Source organism: Phascolarctos cinereus, unplaced genomic scaffold, assembly GCF_003287225.1.
Source record: "Phascolarctos cinereus isolate Bilbo 61053 unplaced genomic scaffold, phaCin_HiC Scaffold_7;HRSCAF=346, whole genome shotgun sequence".
Taxonomy (NCBI): Eukaryota; Metazoa; Chordata; class Mammalia; order Diprotodontia; family Phascolarctidae; genus Phascolarctos; species Phascolarctos cinereus.
The window spans coordinates 16,236,023-16,259,894 of NW_027556180.1; the positions used below are offsets into that span (position 1 = coordinate 16,236,023).

General features: G+C 41.5%; 1 protein-coding gene across 1 annotated transcript in view; it reads right to left on the reverse strand.

Moving 5' to 3' along the window:
- PLCH1 (phospholipase C eta 1) overlaps window positions 1-23,872 on the reverse strand; it is a 247,255-nt gene that overhangs the window by 48,544 nt on the left and 174,839 nt on the right. The window contains exons 6-9 of the mRNA XM_020988921.2: window positions 23,467-23,637; window positions 12,113-12,206; window positions 7,697-7,900; window positions 414-534 (exon numbers count right to left, since the gene is read on the reverse strand). Of these exons, the coding sequence (XP_020844580.1) occupies window positions 414-534; window positions 7,697-7,900; window positions 12,113-12,206; window positions 23,467-23,637 (590 nt within the window). The remainder of the gene's footprint in view (window positions 1-413; window positions 535-7,696; window positions 7,901-12,112; window positions 12,207-23,466; window positions 23,638-23,872) is intronic.

Sequence of the window (23,872 nt, forward strand, 5' to 3'; positions counted from 1 at the left end):
CTTTCTTCTGAAAGATTGGAGACCGAGAACAAACACGTTCTCATTACAAGGAGATAAATAGATCAGAAGATCAAAGAATCATGGATTTAAAGTCGGAAGGAATCGTAGCCACCATCTGGCAAGAATGCTTATAAAACCCATTTTCCAGCTAAGAAAACAGAGGCAAGCATCTCTCCTCTTTCCCAAGGCAGTGTCCCAGCTGTGCATTCTGCACATGGTGGACCTCATCAGCTTAACCTCCCACTTGACCAATCAGAAGAGCAAGTATTCAGATATTTAAAGGTCATTCACCAGTTTGAGTTAAGCAAACTCCATGGCAGAAATGTTCATTCTCCCCTTTGTGATTTTGTGTCCTGGCTGTGCCCTAAATGGGCTAGACCTCAAGGCAGGGGAAAGGGTTTGAGAGCACTTACTCATTCTTCACAAAGGCCGTTTTATTGATAGTCTCCACAACGTCTCGGAAGAGGATCTTTGAAGTGAGGGTATAACCATGGTGGACCACTGGCTCTCCATCTGGACCATCCCAACAGTCAACTGTTAAAGCAAACACATGTTTAATTCGACGTGCATTTATTAAGCACCTATCATGTGTCAGGGACTAAGAATGAAAGGAGAAACAAAATCAGCCCTGTCCTCAAGGAATTTACATTCTACCTGCCACTCAATGATTTTTAGGGAACCTTCCCTTGGAAACCTACATTTTGTTCTATTCAAAGTTTTCAGTGGGAGATGGTATGCCCATTGTTATGAAATAGGACCTAAGGTAACTTGGTGCCTCAGGAGAGAAAGTTATGTTTTAGGAAGATTTATTAGCCCAAAATAATTAAATATGATAATTTAACTTAATGTGGCACTTCATGCTCACAAAAGGGATCTGGCAAGCCAGATCAGAGAGAAAAACCATCTCTGAAGCTGGTCAATGATCCAGTTGAGCTTTGATTGCTAAAATACGATCTGCAGAATCTCATGTCTCCAGGGACCAGTAGCATTTTTCGCCAATAAGAATCTCCTTCAAATAAATGGCAGGAATTTTGGGCTAAACATTGTTGTTCTTTTGGTGTTTTTCTCACAGTCACAGCCTCTGTTACTTCTCATGACTCAGCATTTTCTTATATCATTGATTCAATGTAGCTCTAATAAATATACAACATATATATCAAGGCACCTTGACATAGTACATGGAGCACTGGTCTTAGAATCAGAAAAACCTGGGTTTAAATCCCAATTCTGACATTCAGTAACCATGCAACCTGGGGTAGGTCACTTGGCATAACACAAACACCACCACAGATTAATGTTGTGGCTCTATTTAACCATGGATGCGTTGCAATCTTGATTTCTGAAGAGTGTTCTCAAACCAGGAATTCTGCACACTGATTTATCCATGTTGTGTTTACTCTGGTTTTCATGCCTTTGCTGGCTTCTCTTCCACCTGACCCTAAGAGAACAATGTTCTCCCAAGACTTCGTCCTCAGTGCTCTGCTTTTTCTTCCCCTCACTCCCTCAGCAAGCTGATTTAAGTCTCATGGCTTCAACTAACCTCCTCTCCAGAAGCCTCTCAGATTCATTTTTTACCCCTGACTTGCCCACAGGCTCTCTCTATGCAGACGTCCTGCCGTTGTTTCAAACTCATAAAGTGCAAAAGTTAATTCATCTCTTCCTCAAGAGCCTTGGGGATAACACTGCCCTCCAGACCACTGGTCCTGCTTCCAGCTCAGCCAACGGTAGCCCCAAAGCCATCACAGAGGGAAGAAATCCCTGGGGACAAGAGGCTGCCTTTCTTAACAACCACAAAACCACTCATTCTGCTTCCGGGCCAGACCCTGCAGCCATAATCCTAGGAAGCAATCCTTGTAGAGATGCAACCTAGTAACTGTTTTTCTGAGATGAAGCCACAGTCACTGAAGACCAAGAAAAGGAAATTCTCACCACCAGTCCTTGGAACGGTCAAATGGTTCAACATCAGAATCTGATGTGATTTTTATCAATGGAAATGCCATTAAATGATGCTTTACCACTGAAACCTATGAACCAAGGGACGTTTCCTTCAGACTTGTAGCTGAAACCTTCTAAATGTGTTGTCTCTCCCATTCAAATGGAAGCCACTCGAGAACGGGAAATGTCTGACTTTTCTATTTGTATCCCCAATGCTCTTCTTTTCCATTTGTTTTAATTCATTCATTCTTCTTCCTAACTGGCTTCCCTCCCCCCACCCCCCAACTACTTTGCTTTGTCCGTGGCACAAACACTCTCCCTGTGTCTCAGTCTAGGAATTTTGAAATCACCTTTAGCTCTTAACTCTCCTTTATCCCTTGGATTAAATCACCAACTCTCATCATCTAGCCCTTCAGTAAACCTCTCAGGTTCTTCTTTCCTCTCTGTTTAACCTGCTACTACTCTAGTCTAATTTCTCACACTTCCCAAATGTAGATTACTGCAACAAATTCTGAGCTTGTCTTCTTTCTTCTATGTGGCTATTGGACCAATTTCCTGAGGTCTACTACTCTTACCACTCTCTCAGAGTGGCTTGCTAGAGTTGGAAGGGACCTCAAAAGCCACCTAATCCGTGAATTGGACCCCCTCCATGTCAGATCTAAACTTCTCCACCAGGAAGTTTCATGCTCATCCATGATAATGGCCCTACCCTAAATACAGAACCTCATTTCCCATTGCTTCCCAAAATACAACCTTAGCAGGCAGTTAAACTTAGTGACTCTTTCCAAACAAATAGAGGACTTTTAGTTTATGTTTCTGCCTTCTCAGTTTTGTTCGCCTACTTGCAACAGGCTGGTCCTTTCTATTTAGGTAAACAGTGCTCATTCTTTTTTTTGTTTGTTTGTTTGTTTGTTTTTTGGTTTTAGGCAATTGGAGTTAAGTGACTTGCCCAGGGTCACACAGCTAGTAAATGTCAAGTATTTGGTCTGAGGCTGGATTTGAACTCAGGTCTTCCTGTCTTCAGGGCCAGCACTCTATCCACTGCACCACCTAGCTGCCCTACACAGTGCTCATTTTTCAAAAGTCAGCTCAAGTCCCCTGTTTTCGAGTGACACTCCCCCAACCACTTCTGCTCCATCATCAAATCTGCACAGATTAAATAATAGAAGGGTACCATTAATTGGTACCTAGATGCTACTAGAGTGTAGCCCTCTTGAGAACAGGGTTCTTGTCTTATGCTTAGCTGGATTTCCCACAATGTCCGACTGTCCTGAGCACAAAGGATTTATTCTATCAACAGAGTACATTTAATAACTATTTGTGAATGGATTTCATATTCCCTCATGGAGGCTCTATGTTCAAGTGCCATGTCTTTGCCTCCAACATTTTTCAAAATTTTCTCCACAACCAGAGTTGTGTCTCACCCCAAAAGCTATCAGTTTTCAGAATTTCTCATAAAATCATAGGTTCAGACCTAGATGGGGCCTTATCGGTCATCTGGTTTCCCATTTTGCAAAATAGGAATATCTGAAGCCCGGAAGGGTCAAGGTCACGTGGCCAATAAGTGATGAAGCCAGCATTTGAACCCACGTCTTCTGACTCAAAAGCCAGGGTTCTTTCCACTACACCACATTACATCACAACAAACAAATGAAAAACTTAAAGAAAATCGCCTGCTTTCAAGGGCAATAGTAAGAGAAGGATGAAAGTAATGCTAAAGAATGAAGATGCCACTGAGAAATGTAAACAATTTTAGATATCATTTGAGAAGATTGTATGGCAGCTTTGAGACTACAAAGAAGTAAAATTTGTCAAAGCTACGGTCTTTAGATAAAAGCCCTGGTTTATCTGCTCTCCTCAGATTTAATGCCCCCTTTAAAAATTTGATCGTTTTTTTTTCTGGGTATTGTTGTAAAAAGAATTGAAGAGAAATCTTCAAGGCCCAATGACCATAATTTTAGTAACTCACATCCAGAGGGGTGCCTAGAGCAGAACAAAGATTCATGGAGAACTCATATGAAAAACCACTAAGGTCAATAAATGGCTGTCCAAATGTGTCATTGCATAAGGTTGCTAATAACAGTTTTTAATGCCTATAAACTAGTGAAAGAGTTTGGGTATGAATAAACAGAGTACAGGCTGGACTTGAGAATCCTGGATTCTGTGGTGTTCACCTGTACAGCATACTTCTATTTGATTGTCTATAAAATGGGGGCAACAGTTATATACAGAATCCTGAATGTGGAGTCAAGAAGATGAGGCTTGAATCCCACCTCAGACACTAACTAGCTGTATAAATCTGGGCTGTGTGAACACTGAGCAGCCCTGAAAGCTTCTCTGGGCCTCTCACTAAGATTCCTCCTAACACTAAATCTGTGTTCTTTTTAACCTTAAGGACTAAAAGGACCTAATCTCCTCAAAGTAGAATAGCCTTTGGGTCTCATGTTTATCCATTGTTGAATCATGTCATAGCAGAGGCAGGAAGGCTCACAGCAAATTGGCCAGGGACTTTGGATCTTTCTCATCTCGACTGCCAACTTCTCATGATGGAACTGTGAGATGGACATTTCCAGATACATGCCCAGAAATGACAGCAAAGGTGCTGAAACAGCTTTTAAAGATTATGTCAGTATCAGCCCCATCTTAAGAACATTAATCCCTTGAACAGAACATCCTTATTTCTCAAACGGTCCTGGCTAAAAGGCAGGGCCAGGTGAAATAAGGGTATCAGCTCAATATGCTGACAAGATGGCTCTACTACAGTAGCTTCTTATCAGCCCTCCCCAAGAGGCCATAAATATCTGATTAAAGAAGCGACTTCAGCTGGACAAATGGAAATAGAAAACAGCACAGGACTGAAATAAAGATTGGGAAATGCAGGTTTGGGGTTTTTTCTACCAATCATGAACAGCGTGAAGCAGCTGTCCAAAACCATCCTTCTCTTACTCAGTAATTACCTTACTCCACTGCACTCCCACCATTATGGGAGACCATCTGAGGCACCTGGAATTTATAGTCTCTGCCTGGCTATGTTACATAAATTAGGCTTTTAAAATAGCAACTGCAACTGTTAAAATAATAATAATAAAACCAGGTAACTTTGTATACACATGGATGGAAAACACCACTAGATGCCTTTTGGACTTTTCTGCCATAAGCTATAAGCAGAGGTCATACTAGACCAGAGGATCTTAACCTGTGGTCTTTGACCTTGGCTTTATTTTTTTAAAGTCATTTGATAGAATATTTTGGTATAACTGGTTTCCTTATATTCTTATATATTTTATTTTAAAATCTGATTCTGAAAAGGGACCTGAAGACTTCATCTTTGCTGATTGCCAAAGGGGTTCAGAATACAATACTGGTTAAAAAGGTAGTTCCAGGACCCTGGGTTAAGGAATCCTGAGCTAGATCATCTATGTCTAGCTATTTAAGTATACAAGACAAAGAGGAAGTTAAGATCAGGAATTTTGAAGGAAAGGGATAGGGAAGGAAATTTCAAGGGTCTGGGCAGGGTCTGTCTGCATCAGGGGTGCTTTGACCCACAGAGAGTTGGGCCCAGAAGTACTGGGCACCTGTGCCATAGGAAAGAGAGGGCAGAAGGTAAGTAATTTGGCCTAAGGTTGATAACCATCCATCCTAAACTCATCCTCTGTGCCACCTCTGCTATTAACACCATAGGGCACCAGTGCCTGGCAGGAACAGTATGGGCCATGTCCTCTTCAAATATTCAACTAATGATAATGATGGCCAGAGTCAGTTTCTATGCATTCACTAGAGACTTGCTAGGTGGACAAATTAGTCTAAAGATCTCTTAGGCTAAAAGGTTTTTTTAAACTTCTTTCAATAGTTTATAAACTACATTTTCTTGCTCAAAGTAATTTCAGAGGAACATAGGATCCCATGGTATTTCCCCATATCTTGTGTTTACATCATCTCAGATCTAAAGTTGGAAGGGACCCCAGAGATCGTGTAGCCCAAACCCCTCATTTTACAGATTTTAATGATGAGGCCTAGAGACATTCAGTGTCTTGTCCAAGGTCCCACAGGTCCTAGGCATCAGAAATGGGATGCGAATCCGAGTCCACACCACAGAACCTAAACGTCCCTGTTTCCTTTATGTCCCTCTATATGAAGCACCATTTGTCTGAGGGAGTCCAGTTCCCAGAGAGTCAGAACCTGGCTTACTATTACTACAAGAAATGACAAGCATTAAGTCAGTGAAACAGAGGAAAACTTGTCAGAGGTGATGCAGAGGAAAGAAAGCTGAGCAAAAGGACATGATACAAATGACTACAGCAACACAAATAAGACAAAATTAAAAGGCAACACAACTCAGGTCCAGCACAAATGACTAAAATTAAAGGACATGCCCCCTTTCAGAGAGGGAACTTCAGACATGGAAAGTGATATATATTATCAATGGCAATCACTCTGCTGGATAGCCTCGTTTGACTCTTTTTAGGAATTCGAGTTAGAGTCAGAATTCAGGTTAGGGTCGGGAGGGTAAGGGTTCTTTAGAGTCAGAATTACAGTTGATTGCATTTTGGCCTTTTTGGGGGGGGAGGAAGTGTGCAGTGTGACAACACAGTGCATCATTTTTTAGAAATATTTACCAACTGACTGAAGAAAAAAAACAATAAGAAGAGGTAAATATAAAGAACCACCACCACAAAGCCTGAAAACTAAATACTCTGTAAATAGAATGACCAAGGTTACTCCCAAAGGAGGGATGACAAATGGATTTCCCTTTGCAAAGGGAGACTAGCACAGAGGAAAATGCACTATCTTAGAGGCAGAGGACCTGGGTTTACATCCTGCCAATGAGGCTGAGTCCTTGTGTTTGGCACTAGACGACTGCAGGAGCTTTTACATTTTTTGTCTTATTTGATCCTCACAACCATCCTATAGGATCCTGCATTTTACAGTTGAGAAAACTGAGGCTGTGAAACGTTACCCTCACAGCTTGGCAGTGTGTCAGACAGGATCTGAGCTTGGATCTTACCAACCCCAAGTCCAGCACTCTAGTCTACCACCTAGCTGCATGTAATCTCTCTCAGCCTCAGTTTCCTCAGCTGTAAACTGAGGAAGGTAGATAAGATGGTGTCTGAGATCCCTCCCGGTTCCAGATCTCTGGTGCTGTGACCATAGTGGTAGAATGCCACGTCTGCTATCGAATTTGGTTAACATGTTGGCTAGTTTTGTGACCCTGCTTTTCGCATCTCTAGGAATGATTCCCTGGGTAAAGGAAGAGAGGTGGACGCATTCCCAAATAAAAATGAAGTAGGAATAAAAAATGTCAATTTTTTTAAAAAAAGTAAATTTTAAACATTTTAAAGCAAAGTAATGTGGTGCAGTAGAGTGCAGGGGTTTAGAGTTTGGAAGACCAGCCCCAGACACTTCCTAGCTGTATCAACATGGGCAAGTTACTTAACCTCTGTTTGCCTCCATTTCCTTATCTGTATAATGGGGATTATAACAGCCCCTAGCTCCCAGGGTTGTTGTAGAGGACCGAATGAAGTAATAACTGTAAAGCCCTCAGCACAGTGCCGGGCACATTATTGCTATTCAGCCATGTAGTCATGTCCGACTCTACGTGATCCCATGGACTTTTTGCCATGGAGCTTTCTTGACAATTGTGGGGTTTTCTTAGCCTGGCACAAAGTGCCATATAAATGTCAGCTATTAGTAGTAGTAGTAGTAGTATTACATATTAGTCTTTTAGTTCTGTATCCACAGGAACAAGCGTGAGCCAAGCTACCTTCCACACAGCGACAGCCTTCTTGCAGCACGCGGGCATACATGTCCACCCTGGACTGAGAGAGGAGCTGGTCACCAGTCAGGTACGTGTTGTGAGAGGAGGCAATGTAATAGTTGCAGAGGGGTTGGTCCATGTCTTGGAACACTTCAGAGTGCAAGGGGTTAAAGACATCACAGGCAGGACTCCTCATGAAGTTTGTAAAACCTTTCAAGGAAAGAGACAAGAAAGATTCAGACTTTAATATGATACGTCAGAGTACCAGACACGGAAAATAGAAATTGGTACTGAATTCAGTCCATTCCTGCAGCAAGCCCATGATGAGATGTTATCCTTTTATTAACCATCGATCACGTCACCATCTGAGAATTAGGCAACATCTTTTCTTCCAAAATAACTAAGGCATTTTCTTGCCAATAATCTCTCTGGGGCCCCGGTGCTGTTTCCTTATCAGTGAAAATAAGAACTAGCTGAAATCTCAGGTCCCTTCCAACTCTACATGTACGACCTAGTGATCTCATATACCTTAGGAACACCCTCTAAAAAGCATGTGGGGGCGCCTTTTTGTAGATGGAAAAGCTGAGGCATCACAAACAGAGGTTTGTCCCAGGTCAAAAATCCAAGTCAGTCACAGAAAACTGCAATATTACCATATTTGGGGGGATGAGTTAAGTTCGTAAAAGCTAGAAGTTTCGTGTATTTTTTTTATAAAAAAAACTTTGATTTAAACTAATACAATACTGCAGAGAAAGTCTTTCAATGCACACTTAAGCAAAGCTAATACAATAGGGACAATGAGACTAAAATGAATTTTTGTCCATTCCATTGTTTATCTCTGTGGACATCTTTACAACCAACAGCATAGTAGTAATTATGACGATTGTGACTGAAATAATGAGCACTGTCAGGAGATAATTTGAGGCTGACAAGCTGGATCTACTCTTGGGCAGTCTTATGCCCAAGCAGACCCATTAGAAATGCAGGCTGTGATGCCCTGAATACACAATAGTTGATACACAGTGCATGTTATTTCTTGTGTCTTGTGCTTACAGACTATTGTGTATGGCAAGAAGCATAAATGACAGATTCACTTCAACTTAATTCAAAGAAGATTTGTTAGTTACCTACTATGTGCAAGGAACTACACAAAACATGATATGGGGACAGGACACTGGGCTATAAAGACAAAAAAAAAATAACCCTGTCCTCAATAATCTCAAATTTTAACATAGTAGGAGCATTAAATTATGCCCATAGTAGCAAAGTACGATGCCTGGCAACAAAGAGGCACTCAAATAACATCAGTGGAGCAAAAATTAGTTCCTGCATACCAATATAAAACAATTTTAGGGGTCTTTTTCTGCACAATCAAGAAATACGCCAGAGAGCTGCGCACAGAGAAATCTAATGAGAAATCAAACCCAATTGGACACATATAATTCGGAAGCCACAAGGAGGCAGGCCAGTCTACTACAGTACAATCGAGGCAGTCTGTTGATGGTAAAGAAAAAGCCAAAGCAACCCTGGGAAAACTTACCCATCTCATTTTAGTCATCATTTTATCTCTGCTTTCCTTTACAATTAGTTTTTCTCAATAGAAAAAAACCCCTTAAAATTACATGGGTACAATTAGATGATTTATGATCAACTGAGTAGAAGGAACAGAGAAAAGGGAAATAGATGAAGTAATATGGTATATTAAGGAATACAGCCACTTAAAGAAACACAGCAACTGAGGCAAAGCATTTAGTAAAGATCAATGGATGCAGAAGTAAGCATGATATTTTCATCATAGTTAGCATCTAAATCTAATGCTTTAAGGTTTGAAGAGCACTTTAAAAATATTATCTCATTTGATTTTCACAACTCTGGGAGACAGGTGCTCTTATTATTCACATTTAAAGGACGGCCTACAAGAAGTTAACACAGGGTCACACAGCTAGTAAGTATCTGAGATTGGATTTGAACTCAGGTCTTCCTGATGTTGAGTCTAACACTCTATCCATCATACAACTTAGGATACTTCAGACCACTTGGAAAGAAAGAGGAAATAGATAAGAATTTTGGGAGATATACCAGGATGCTGACATGATGGCATGATATGATAACCACAGAGGGGATAAAAAGCCTGTGGGTTTAATTTCACTTCTTGTCAAAATTCCAGGATGTATTATTAAAGGGATAGTTCATGAACATCTAGAAGAGAACGCAGTGGTTACCAAGAAACAATCTGGCTTCATTCAGCAAGAACAGGTCATGCCAGAAGAACCCTACTTCCTTTTTTGACAGGACTACTGAACTGTCAGATAAGGAAAATGCTGTAGATGGAGTTTACCTGATTTTAGATCCAACAAAGTTTCCCATGCTGTTCCTGTAGAAAAGATGGAGAGATGTGGGCTAGACTATAATAACATGGTTTGATGAACTTGGAACTGGCTGAATCACCGGACCTGACAAGTAGTCATTAATAGCTCCCTGTCATCTTGGGAGGAGGTCTTAGAAAAGAGTGCCCCAAGGACCTGTTCTTGGCCTTGGGCTGGTTAACCTTTTGGTCAATGACTTGAATAAATACGCGACTGCTGTCTCTGAGTATCTGAAGGGCTGTCATATGGACGAGGAAATATTCTGTCCTGCTGTGTCCCCGAGGGCAGAACCAGGAGCAACGAGTGGGAAAGGTAAAAAGAAGATTTAGATTTGAAGTCAGGAAAAGCTTCCTAACAATTAGAGCTATAGAAAAGTGGACTAGGGTGGCAGCTAGGTGGCACAGTGGATAGAGTACCAGCCCTTACGTCAGGAGGACCTGAGTTCAAGTCCAGCCTCAGACCAAACACTTGATGCTTACTAGCTGTGTGACCCTGAGCAAGTCACTTAACCCCAATCACCTGAGGGAAAAAAAAGTAGACTGGGAAGCCTCAGGAAGCAGTTCTTTAACTCCAGAGGCCAAAAGGTGAAGCCTGACATAAAGGGGATTATTGTTCAGGGACAGATTGGATTAGATGGCCCCCTTCTAAATCTAAAATCTTGTGATACCAGCCAGAAAGCATGCGGACAAAGAGGATGTAAATTAGACAGAATGCTAAGGGTTAGGACGGACTCCAGAGAGAGCAGCCAGGGAGAGGATTGAAAAGGGGACTCTAACTGAGGCAGGAGCAGAAGCCAATGGTTCAAGATGCCCTACGAGAACAACAGCAACTTGATTCTGCATCTTCTATTGAGAGAAGTTGGTCCCATGTCGGACATCTCCAGCCTTATCCCACTTGAGAGAGAGAAGGCAGCAGCTGCTGAATTTGAGAGAAGCAGCCATATAAGCACTCGGGTCTCCTTCATCTAGCAGTTTTTCCTTTCAGAATAATTCACCACTCTTTATGAGTTGGAAAAGTCAATGAACTTTCCAAAAAGAGTAATTTACAACATGTTCAAACACTGCCTTGGACGTTTTAAAGGTATAATGACAAAGATGACAAATGGATGGGGTTAAGGAGGAAGGTTCCGACTGGTACCACAAAGGTAAAAGCCATAAGTCATCAGTTTATGACATCTGCTTTGAGATGTTCCTGCAAAATGGCCAAGCTAGTGATCATTCCCCTAAAATGGAGGAAAGAAAGGCTCATAGAAAATACAGAGAGAGAGAGAGAGAGAGAGAGAGAGAGAGAGATTGAAAGAGAAAGAGACAGAGAGAGAGACCAGAGAAATGAACAAATTAAAGAGTCTAACACAATGAATCAATACTGTCAGGTAAAAGAAGGGATATTATGAGGCTCAAATGAGGTAATGAATATAAAGCACCTTGCAAATCTTAAAACATTATCCAAATTCCAGTTATTATTATTATTATTATCATTATTATTAGCCTCTAATGGGTGGTGACTTCATTCCCTTAACTTTTTACTGCACCTCTTTTGAGCTTAGGCAATGTTTATAGAGCAATACAAGGGTGTACTGGTAAAGGCTGAACTGGCCACTGGTGGGGTAAAATGTATGCACATGCTTTTAAATTTAATCTCCATTATTAATATTTCCTTAAATCTAGACAATCAGCAAAAGAAATGATTCCCCGATTCGTAACATGGCCAGTTCCTGAGACGTAAATGCTCCCCCTCCCAAAACTTAACAATCAGCTAGCAACTAGGTAGAGCTAGCTCCAGTAAAAGAAAGCCAGGAGAAACCTCTTGAAGGAACAAGATGGACCCAATCCTCAGATTCCCTGAAGACAGGATGGACCTTCAGAGTGGTTTACAAAATAAAAACACAGCACAACTCTGTAAGAGATATGAATGAAGACCTGACATGAATTGAAGAAGAATGCTTGCCAACTTTAGGGTCTTCTCTAGGGTGAAGGCTTCTTTCCAGGTACTGGTGTCAGTTTAATATCATCAAATATAACAAGAAATCGATGTTTAGAATCTAAAGATGTTTTACCTTCTATGCCAAGGACATTTTTCTCCTTATTTTCTTCTGAAACTTCAAACTTCTTTATGATGTCAAGACAATATTCTGGTGTCACATTCGTCATCTAAACCAAAAAGACAGTGTTAATGCAGCCTCTATGAGGTTTTGTTATCTGATGAAAGTGTCAAAATACAAGGGACCTTAAGCTCCACATGAAATGTTGGCAAACACCAGTGGCTCTGGAATAGAAAGGAAAAGATGAATCATACATTCCTAAAATGATATTTCTCAGGGGTTTTTTTCAAGATCTTCACAAGGTACATGATTTTAACTTACCTTGTTCAGGTATGGGTCAGAGCAGATGACCTCCAAGCTCCCTAACAACTCAGATTCTATGAACTCCAGCTTGAATATGAAACTGGCTTGAATGTCATGCCAATTCCACCTATCCACCATGGAACTCACCATTGTTCCCTTAGGCTTGCTCTTCCTTCAGACTTTCCAGGGCTTCCTCCTGCCCCCAATCATCTAGGTATGAAATTTCAGGGATGAGCTCAACTCTATCTTCCCCTTTACCTCCATAAGTCATCAGTTACCCTATCTTATTTCTACCTCCACAATATCATTTGCATCTTTACCTTCCTTCTCTCTAGACACAGGGCAACCACTTTTAATTCAAGCCCTCAACATTTTTCACCCAGATCACTGCAATGACCTACTAATTCTCCATGACACCATTCTCTCCCCTTCCCAATCCATCCGTCCAATATAGTTGTCAAAAATCACCTTGCTAAGGCACAGCTCCAACCAGCCTCAAAAATGCTTCAGTGGCTCCCCAGTGACTCCAGGTTAAACATACACACACACAAACACACACACACACACACACACACACACACACACACACACACACAAAATCTCCTCAGCCTGGTGTTTAAGGTCTTCTGTTGTTTGGTACTGACCTACCTTTATATGGACTATTTCTGCCCGACCTGTAGTAGAGCTTTCCAAGCTTGCATTGGTCTGATCAGCCAGTTGGACACACTGTACATTGACCCCAACCTAGTGATGTCATTCTGGGTCTCTTTGATCGCAGAGGTCAACAACCACCCTTTATCACAGTTTCACCTTACGTGGCTTCATGAGAACTCTGCATTCCCAACAAACAGGACTCTCAGTATCCCCTCTCCTACCTCCATTCTTTTGCTGTGCCCCATGCCAAGAATGCACTGCCATCTCAGCTCCACTTTTCAAAATCATTTTCTTCCTTCAAGACTTCAAACTAGGGTTCTACCTTGTCCATGAGATCTCTGTTCCCCCAATTTATGCTTTTCCTTCTTAAATTACTCTGAATTTACATAACTGTACATGCTGCATCTGCCCCCACAGCCAGGTGGCACAGTAGACAGAGTGATGCATAAGGAGTCAGAAAGATCTGAGTTCAAATCTGGCTTCAGACACTTAGTAGATGTTTGACCGTGGGCAAGTCACCCTCTGATGGCCTCAGTTTTCTCAAAAGTAAAACGGTGATAAGAGCACTTATCTCCCAAGGTTTTTTGTGAGGATCAAATGAGATAGAATTCTTTAAGCACTTGCGAACTTTGAAGCGTTACATAAATTCAAGTCATCGCCATCATCATCATCATCATCACTAAATGGAAGTAGGGATTGTTGGTTTTTGTCTTTGTAACTTAGCATCTAGCAAAATTCATTCCGGAGAGTAGGTACTTAATTACTGTTTGTTAAGCTCAATCAGCTAGCCTGTCTTTCTAAACAACCTTTCAGATATAACCCAGGCTGCTTGCCAAAGAACTACAAAGATTCTCCAGCCTATATACTTATCTCATGAGACAAGTGTTCGCTAAGTGTAGACACGAGTAAAATCACATCATAATTCTGTACTGAGCTGTCAGAAGGCATTATTTGTTCCAGGATAGGGCATCTAGCTGGAAGATCAAATGTCCCATTGAAAACAAGACCCAAATTTATTGCTCAGAAGTAAGGGAGGGAAAGGGGGGAAACATTCTCCATACAATGTGTGTGCTTGTATGTATGTGTATGTATATGTGTGGAAATACATGTATGTATGTGTGTATATGTATGTACACACACACACATATATACATATATATATATATATATATATATATATATATATATATGCTCAGTGCTTAATGTGATTGGCACATACTAGGCATTTACATGCTTGCTTGCTGACTGACTTGATTTGGAGACAGGCTATAGACCTACAAACTCAAGTCATAATATATTGAAACATTTTTTTACTTGTAATTTTAGGCCAACAAGACTAGCAACAAAGTTATTCATTCTACTCAGAGGACAGAATCCACATTTCTGGAAATCACTATATAAATATGGCAGCCTTCCAGTTGCCGATACATACATACCTGGCACTTTAAATTAATAAAAGAGAAAGTCCAAAGGCCTAGTGGCAAGCCCCTGTGGAGAATTAATGGAAGGATATGGAGGAGCAGAATGGAGGATGAGATGGCACAGGTGGGCTGCAGTCAGTGCCCCCACGTCAATGACATCACACATCCCTTGACGTATAAAAAGTGAACAAAATACAGGGTGTCCCCAAAGTCTGGGTGTTGTTTTAAGCTTCAATTAAAGAGCTATTAAACAGCTTCCCAGCTTAAAATAGAACCCAGACTTGGGGACACCCATACCATATCTAGAAATGTGTTCTAGGTGATCAGTGCTCTGGAATCACAGCTGGCCTTTGTAGCAATCAGAGTTCTTAGGTCTTCCCAAGTTCTTTGTCTTTCCAATGTTGTCTTTATTATATACATTGTTCTCCTGGTTCTGCTCACTGCCATCTGCATATTTGTTACAGGGTTTTGTTTTTCTCTTTTTTACTGATGGGAGAAGGAGAGAGTAGATGAGGGCGGGGGGAACAAGAACTTATTAAGTACCCACTACATCCTTGGTACTTCACAGACATCTTGCTTGATCTTCACAATAACCCTGGGAGGGTAGTGCAATTGTGATCCTCACTTTAGTTGAGGAAACTGAAACCTTGAGATTTTAAATAGCTTGTCACGTAACTAATGAGTGGCTGAAGCTGGATTTGAACTCAAGTCTTCTGGATTCCAGGCCAAGTGCTCTATGCACTGTGCTACCCAAATAGGAAGAAGATAAAATAAATTCTTGCTAATTAAAAATATATATTTCTTTAAAAAGGTAATAAAAACCAAGGACTTCCTCGCATAAAGAAGTGTGAAATAAATGTAATTCGAGTCAATGATAGGCGCCCTTTTTATTTATTGCTCTCGTCAGGACTAGTAATATCACTGACCCAAGCACCCAGGTGAATTTCTTGGGCTATGGCATTAACATAAAGCAGTAACCCCTAACCTCTGAGTGACTCCACATCTGATGTTGCTGTGGTTTTGTGTCCTGCTCCCCTAGACCTTCCTAAGCACACTACTCGGCATTTCAAAGGTTAATTCAGAGTCATTTTGTTCTTCAAATTTCATAGCATCCCTTGAAGTATCCAAGTTAGCCAAGATAGCCTGGATTGATAGGAAACCAGACAACGAGGAGGCTTCGCAGTAAAGAGTACATTGAATTCTTCACGATTATCTGCATGGCCTCAGGTCCTCAAACAACCTCTAAACCAGACGGCTAAGTGTACTTTCATCTTCTGGGGATGTTTTGGTGACCATGCATCAGAATTACAACAAAGACTAAGAAACCATGACGACATGACCAATGGCCTCCCAAAGTCAGCACTCTTCTCACCACCCCACATTGTGTCTTCGTTATGAGCAATCCAGTCAGTCAATAAACATTAATTAGGTGCCTACTGTTTGTGCCAAGCACTGTTCCACCAATGTGGATGGCAGTGTCGAAAGCTAACTCCAGCATCCTCCAAACTCCAAACCTGCTGCAAGCTCTCAGCCCCCAGACTTCACTTAACATTTTAACACCATCTCAATAATGCAGAATATTTCCAACAGATGAAGAGAGAAATGACAAACAATTCTCTTGCTAAGGAGTGTGGACAACTTTATTAACACACTGAGGCAGCTCATCTTAACTTCACAAGCAGAGCAGTGTTATTGATCCAATTTTCAAATGAATGAGAAATGAATAGAAATAATCCCTCTCCCAGACAACAAGTATGTCTAACCCTCTCCCCAACTCTTTCCCAGGGAGTTTTCATCAGACTTGGCTGGACTCTGAATCCCAAATCACATCACGGTCAGGTTTAAGAGGCTTTCTTCGGCCCAGTGACATTGGAGTGTCAATACAGGCTCAGTTAGCACTCATATGAGGAAGAATGACTCACATTTATATTGCACATAGAGGTTTGCAAAGTGCTTTCCTCAGAACAACCCCGGTGGGAGGAAGGTGGGCCAAGGATTATTGTCCTCATTTTACAAATTAGGAAAGTAAAGCTGTAAGATGTGAGGTATCTTGTGAGTAAGTAAACACAAGGCAGGATTCGAACCCAGGTTTCCTGACTCAACATCCAGCACCCTCCTCTGCACCTGGCTGCCTCTCAGGGGCTGTATTTGTATTATAATTTAAATTTTGCAAAAGGCTTTATATTAATTACCCCATTTGACCTGTACAATAACCCTGAAGTAGATACTAGGGATATTCTTCTCCTCTATTTTACAGATGAAGAAACAGGCTCAGGGAGGTTTATCCTTATTCCTGGTCACAGAACCAGTAAATGTTGGAGGTAGGATCCACCCTACATCTTTCCCGCCTCCAAGTGTGCTCCTTTCCTTCCAGTTATACCAAGCCACAGAGAAAATGGCCTTTGAAAGGCTGCTTGATGCCTGCAGAGTCATAGAGAAAAAAGACTGAGAAAATATAAGGAGAAAATGCCTAGAGCTCCAAGAAAGGTGTTCAAAGCAATGTCCTGATCAAGAGGAAAGTACAGGAAAAGTCCCATCAACAAGAGTCATTGATACCATGGGAAGCTTTGTTAGGAAAGGAGCTGGAAACAGCTTTAAGGGGGAGAGGAGCTGGAGAAAGGACAGGAAAGGATGGTGACCCTCTGGGACCATTCTGGATTTACTTGAGGGCAATAAAGGAGGAATGGGAGAGGGTAAAGGCAATGATTGTCCTTGGAGCAGAAAAACTGAGAACAGCTTCAGCAAAAAGTGTGGAGAGAAAACAATGAGCAATGGACCATGGCGAAGGGAGTAGCAGGCATGACCAGGCAAGGATGGGGCACAGCAGTGAATGTCAAAGAGAAAGGCTCTAAACAGTTGAGAGGAGGCTACAATTCTACTCTAAGTAACCATCAACACCCATTTTTTCAGTAGAAAGCATCGCAGCAAGAGGCAGCATAATAAAGTGGATATGGCATTGGACTTGGAGAAGACAGGAAGACCTGAGCTCAGACACTACCTGCGTGGCTGGGCAAGTCATGTGACCTCTATGTGATTCAGTTTCCTTATCTATAAAATGAAACAGACCGAGTCCTCTCTAGCTGTGAACGTTGTATCCTACAAATGGAGCCCAGTGTGTGTCTTCCCTTCCAACATACATCCTCCTGTTCAACACTATCTAAAGCTCCTTGGGTGTATTCAAGACCCCATTTTGTCTCCCTCCCAGTCCATCATATTCCATAGCAACAGAAAGATGAAACTTGAGCAAGCAAGCATGCTAAGGATTGTCAGTAAGGATAAAATTAACATATATCAGTCTTAAACTCTACAAAAGATTCAGACAAAAAAAAGCAGGGGAAGGGGCAGCCCCAGTACCATGAAATCAGAAGAGTAGTTGTCGATGCCGTTGAGAAAGATAAAAGTTGTCATTAGGCAAACACAGAAGAAAAATTGAAAGGAAAACCCTAAGCTTAGTCCTCTGGAGCAGCAGATTGAGGAGGAAGACATCAGCAATCATTTTTTCCATGGATAAGGAAAGTTACAAAAGGAGGTCTAGAGTGGCCCAATTTCCCATTTAAGTGACACCAGCACTTCACAGAGATGGAAAGCACTGTGGAATTCCCCTGGCACTGCTCCACTCAAAAAATGAAAGTCCGAGTGAATCAGACACACAGCTGCAGAGGCATAAATTCAATTCTTTGCAGAGCTTCAGTGAAATAAAAACTGTTCCATGAGCAGATATTTTATTTAACTAATAAAAAATAGTTTGTCCTCAGCCTTTCTCATAGGCGGAGATATCTTCTCTCCCTGCAACAACAAAAAAGAAAAGCTTGCCAATGTTGGGCAAGAGTAGACTCTGGCATCAGTGCCAATCTCATAAGCCACTGCCACACAGGTGATCGAATCCCCACCGCCTTGGTCAGGACTTGCTCCTCAGTCAGTCTCATTCTTTAGACACAGATATTTCAGATTAAACATTTTCTTAGAAACAACATTGAACATCAATACAAACAACTAATCTTGCTTGATAACTGTTTCAGATACACACACCTATAAATCAGTGTTATAATGCCTCCTAGGTGAAATTCACAGCAATTCAACAGAGTAACCATCCACACTGGAAAATTAGAATGGATGAAACATGCACATTGACCACAAAAGCATATGCCCAAGATACAGCACGTCAGTACAGACATGATTCTCCCAGAGAACGGTTCCCAGGCCAGGCAAAGAGGCTTAGGAAATAACTATTTTTACCTACCATAAGAGGTAGGTATTTTTACCTACTAACAAAAGTGGCAGAGGACTGGGGAACTTACTTCCAGCAAGCATGGAGGGCAAGTAGTACTTATTAGTGACTTGCAGAGGGTGTATTTGCCTTTTTCCCATGGCCAAGTAACTACTGAAAAAATATAAGGTAAAGGGGAGAGAGTATCCACTTTCCAGGTTATCTGAGAGAGGAAATGGGGGGGGTGGACTTCAAGGTAAAAACAATGGAGAAAAAAGGTCTGAAGCAATAGAAGGGTATTAGTCTTCTCTATACCAAGAAGGTAAAAGGTGGAAGAAAATGTTGAAGAGGAGGAGGGAAAGAAGCACTAACAAATACTTGGTCCCGAGTAATAGGCTGGAAGTTCTTTCTATAAAGTAGATGGCCCAGAATGGATGCATGTGTGTGTATGTATATGTATATATGCATGTATGTATGTAAAGAGGCATGCCCAATGGTAGCATTGGCATGGAAAGGGGTTATAATCTGTACCTCTGAAGTGAATGCACAGACCCTTCTAAATATATATTGCTCCCTACTCATTTGAGTTGGACTCTCATCAAAGTGGACTCTCTCTTCAGTGGGAGAGGCTCACAACCTGTCCCCATCTTCCTTTCCCATGGGATGCTTGTCTGGGTCCTCTCCTAAATCCTCCATAACAGATCTATCCAAAGTACTAGATGCCTTTGTCTTGGGCTTCTGAAATTCCAGAGGTACCACTTCAGCCCTCAGACTGCATCTGTAAGTCAGTGCTCTCTCTACATCACTATCCCATCTTCTTTGATGCAATATGTTGCATATAAGTCATCGCCGGTAACAGACTACCACCTGCTTAACACCCAACATGCATCTCTCCACTGCCCTTTGAGTCACCTGCAGTTTTGGTTCTTTAAAGATCGTGAGACTCCATGAATCAGAACCATCAAACATTCCCAGGAGAACACTGCAGATGATGGATTAGAGGGTGGGCTATTTTTTAATCAAGTGAGCATTACAAGCACCGTGCCAGCTCCCAGACACAAGCCAACCTACTCCCTTCATCTTAATTCAGTTCTGGACCCAGAGAGCACTTGTCCTTCTAAGTGTATAAATCATCAAAATATTTTACTCATCATTGACACAGACAGGATATGTTCAATGGCAGAAAGCATCAGCAATTGGAAGGAAAGGGACCATCTCATTTTCAGTTTTGATGAAAATTCTTGTTTTCCTTGAAAGCCAACATGTTTTGCAATTTAATTCTTTTCAGATTCTAGGAGAGTAGAGTCCAGGCTAATTTGTAACAGTGATTCAGATACTGAAAGTAAGTTGCCACAGGCAGCATCCACATTTACTTCTCACAAGTCTACTGAATTACTGTGGCCAAGACATTTTTCCCAACTTAAAATGTATTCATTCAACTGGAGTATAATAAAATAGAACAAGGGGGCAGTGACCCTTGGTCAGGTGTAACTGTCATTGTCCCCAGCAGGCCATCCAGCTGCAGTGAAATGTAAGCCTGCGGTTTTGGAATATTAGACAGCAAGTAAATAGGAATTCCCTGATGGCAGTGGTGATCTGAAAAATACATGCGCTAAACCAGAGGAGCAGCATCGAAGAAAAGCCAGCTTCCTAGGGAAGGTGAATCATATCAAGGCTCACTTCCTTTGGGTCTCTTATTTTCCTTCAGGGACTTCTCTTAGTGTGGTACTCTTAACCTGGAATCAAAGGTTTCTCTGGGGAATGTCATCTTAAATTTAAAAGTGAAACAGGAACTTGTCAAAAACCAAAAATTTACCCAAGCGCATACATGCATGGACATGTCTAGTGGCAGCCAGACACACATTATGCCAGTCTGGAGATCTTGAGGTCTGCTCTGCCTAAATTTAAAGACCATGCTAGCCCTCAAGTGGCAGTGTTCTTGGAAAGCAGGTAAAATGTCAAGTTAGATGGCTTGGGATGAAAAAGATGCATTTTCCAAAATGAATTCTTAGAAGGTACTTTTGGTGCTCAAAAGACTTGATACAAAATAGAATTCTATATTTTAAAAGACTGTATACCTCAGATGACAGGAGAAGTTTCATGTCTATCCCCAGCACCTAACAAAGTGCCTGGCAGATAGCAAGTGCTTAATAAATACTTAGTGATTGACTAATTGGTTGTAATGGGATTAGAGAATTTTGAGCTGAAAGGAACCACAGAGGTCACCGTAGTTCATCCTTTTCATTTTTCAGATGAGGCAACTGATACCTAGAGACATTAATACATATTTATTGGCTGATTGATCACCCAAGGCCAAAAACATTCCAGATGGGCCAGATTATAGGTGGTAGAGGCAAGCCTCAATCTCAGGTCCTTGGACTCCCAATCTGATGCTACTTCTGCTGCACCAGGCTAGGAGAACTTTCCCTTGTGAGAGACAATGACCAAGGCAGTCTAATTAATTCATCCTTGGACCGTGGTTTTCAAACTACTTATCTCCAATAAGAGTTAATGGTCTCTAAGGTTCCAAATGGTTTTTTTTAGTTCTACATGAAGACCATAACACACATAGGCATGAGCACAATAACAATAAGAAAAAAAAGATAAGGGGAAAAAGCTTGTACCCCGGGCAGTCAAGTTTTCTTTACTGAGATGAGGATTTGAAAGGAGAAGCATGAAACCTGTCCTTCCTAAATATACTCTCCTCTTGTCAATAAACACAAGGATGGCAGAATCTGCCACCATCCCCTCCCCCTGCCCAAATCACACTCTCATTATTTGACGTAACTGTTGCTCTTGACTAGCCTTCATACCAGGAACAAGTCCGAGATTATATTAAAAATGTAATAAAAAATGTTTGATAGTTTCAGGCAGCGGAGGTTTGAAAGGAGTCAGCCTGACTGCTGATTTCTACTGACGTGCTCAAATACTACACTCCCCAACTATCTGGGAATTTTTCATTTTAGAACAGGTTTGGGTTGTGCTAAGGACAACCCACAGCCTTCTGAGATAAGGAATGAAAAGAAAAAATAGAGAAACTCAGGATAGAGGAATGATTTCTAAATGAAAATTTATCACTTCAGTTGTTCCACATAAGTCAAACTTGAATCCAAAATGAGTGATGGTGATTTTGTCCAAGATTAGCTAAAGAAAAGCATCTTTATGCTGTCTGACCAAGTTCACAATTCCATAACAAAGCACAAAAGCTTAAAAAAAATTAGGAACACTATTTTATAGATTTTTTTTCTATTACACTAATAAAGTGCCCAGGAAATTTAATAAAATCATACTCAGTCTACATAATATTAATTAAAAACAGTGTCAAGTGGGATCTGAACCAAGGTCCTTAGACTCCAGAGGGAAGGTACTTTCTGTACCCCACTACATGTTCGGCACATAGAAATGGCCTCACTGTCTTTTAAGGCCGGTATTCAATTTCCCATTCCTTTCCTTGAAGCTTCTGAAGTCTGTGATATCCCTAATGTCCTACTATGACATGCCTCATATCAAATCTGAGAGGTGACTGAGATTTCAAAGTCCTACCAATATCGTTCAAGTGCTTGGGATACACTCCCTCCTCACTTCAGCCTTGTGGGGACCCATATCTCCCTTCGAGGCTCAGCTCAAGCTCCATCTCCACCCTGATCCACACCACCAGCTATCAGCTCTGCCGCACAAATCTACTCTGTATCTACCTGGTCTATAGTTTGTATTCGTGCTTCTGTGTTTGGGTTGTTCCCTTTTGGAAGGCATGGATTGTTTCATTTTTGTCTCTATTCCCATGGCACAGTGCAGCCTCTGGCACTAGGTGAGTGGATTAATGAATGGAAAACCCTGCCAAACTAAAAGTGATATCAGTCACAGGCATGTCAATGGACTGTACCATCCAAGGACCCATTCATAAAGGATGGGGAAGGTCTTCATCAGAAGACTGACCAACCAGTGGGGATGTTTTTTTAAACTCATGAAACCATCGAATTACAGATCTGGAGCTGGAAGGGACTTTGTGAGTATTCTAATCCAGCATTTCTTAAACTGATCCACAGTTTAAGAAAAGCTGAAGGGGTCGAGAGTGGAAAAAGTTTAAGAAGGCCTGTTCTAATCCACCCCTCATTTTAGAGCTAAAGAAGATAAATTCTAGGGAGGCTAAGTCATTGCTCTAGGCCATGTAGGGAGTCAATTCAGAGGTAGAATTTGAACCCAGTTCTTCACTGTGCTTTTTCCATTGCATCAATTAACAAGCATTTATTAAGTGCCTTCTCTTGGCATTGTTCTAGCTAGGTGGCACAGTGGATAGAGTGTCACACTTGGAATTAGGAAGACTCATCTTCATGAGCTCAAATGTGGCCTTAGGCACTTACTAGCTGTGTGACCCTGGGCAAGTCACTTCTCCCTGTTTGTCTCAGTTTCCTTGTCTGTAAAATAAGCTGGAGAAGGAAATGTCAAACCTCTCCAGTATCTCTGCCAAGAAAATCCTAAATGAAGAGTGGGACATGACTGAAAGTACTTGAACAGCTGGGCACTGTGCTAGGCCATAAAGAGATAAAAGTTGAAGATGGAGAGACACGTGAAGGTTTTGAGTGGTTATGATCCATATGAGCATAAAAAAAAATTCCAGATCTAAGTATCTTCAACATAAAACATGCACATGTGTGTGCGTGTGTTGGAAACCAACCTTGTCCTCCCATTTCCATCTCCAAGTTCAGCCTTTTGTCATCACTAGCAACAGCTTTCTCAGGCAGAAATGAGAACTCACTCAACTCGTCCATCTCATAGGCTCTTACCTTTTGTTCCACTTTCAGAAACTGGGCCAGCTCCTCCACAGTTAAGTGGTCCTTCTTGTCACTGTAGTTCAAAAGCAGCAAGTAGAGGTCCCGTCTCAGCGACATCATTTTGTAAAACACACAGAACTCTTCAAACGTCAGAGTCCCCTGATTCTCATCAGTGTCGGCTTCCTGAAAGGCAGAAGGGAAACAGACCCACGAGGAGGCATGATTGCCTTGACAGACTGAGGCTGGGACTGAGCCAAAACACATCACAGAGAGCATGCTGAGCCTGGGAGCAAAGGTTGAAAAGACCCCTCTGTTTCACCAGCTTCTAAAGGAAAGAAACATGATCAACAAACAGATTTGAAATGGAAGGGGGTGGAAATGGGGAGGAAGTTGCTGAGTCCTTTATTAGCAGCCTATG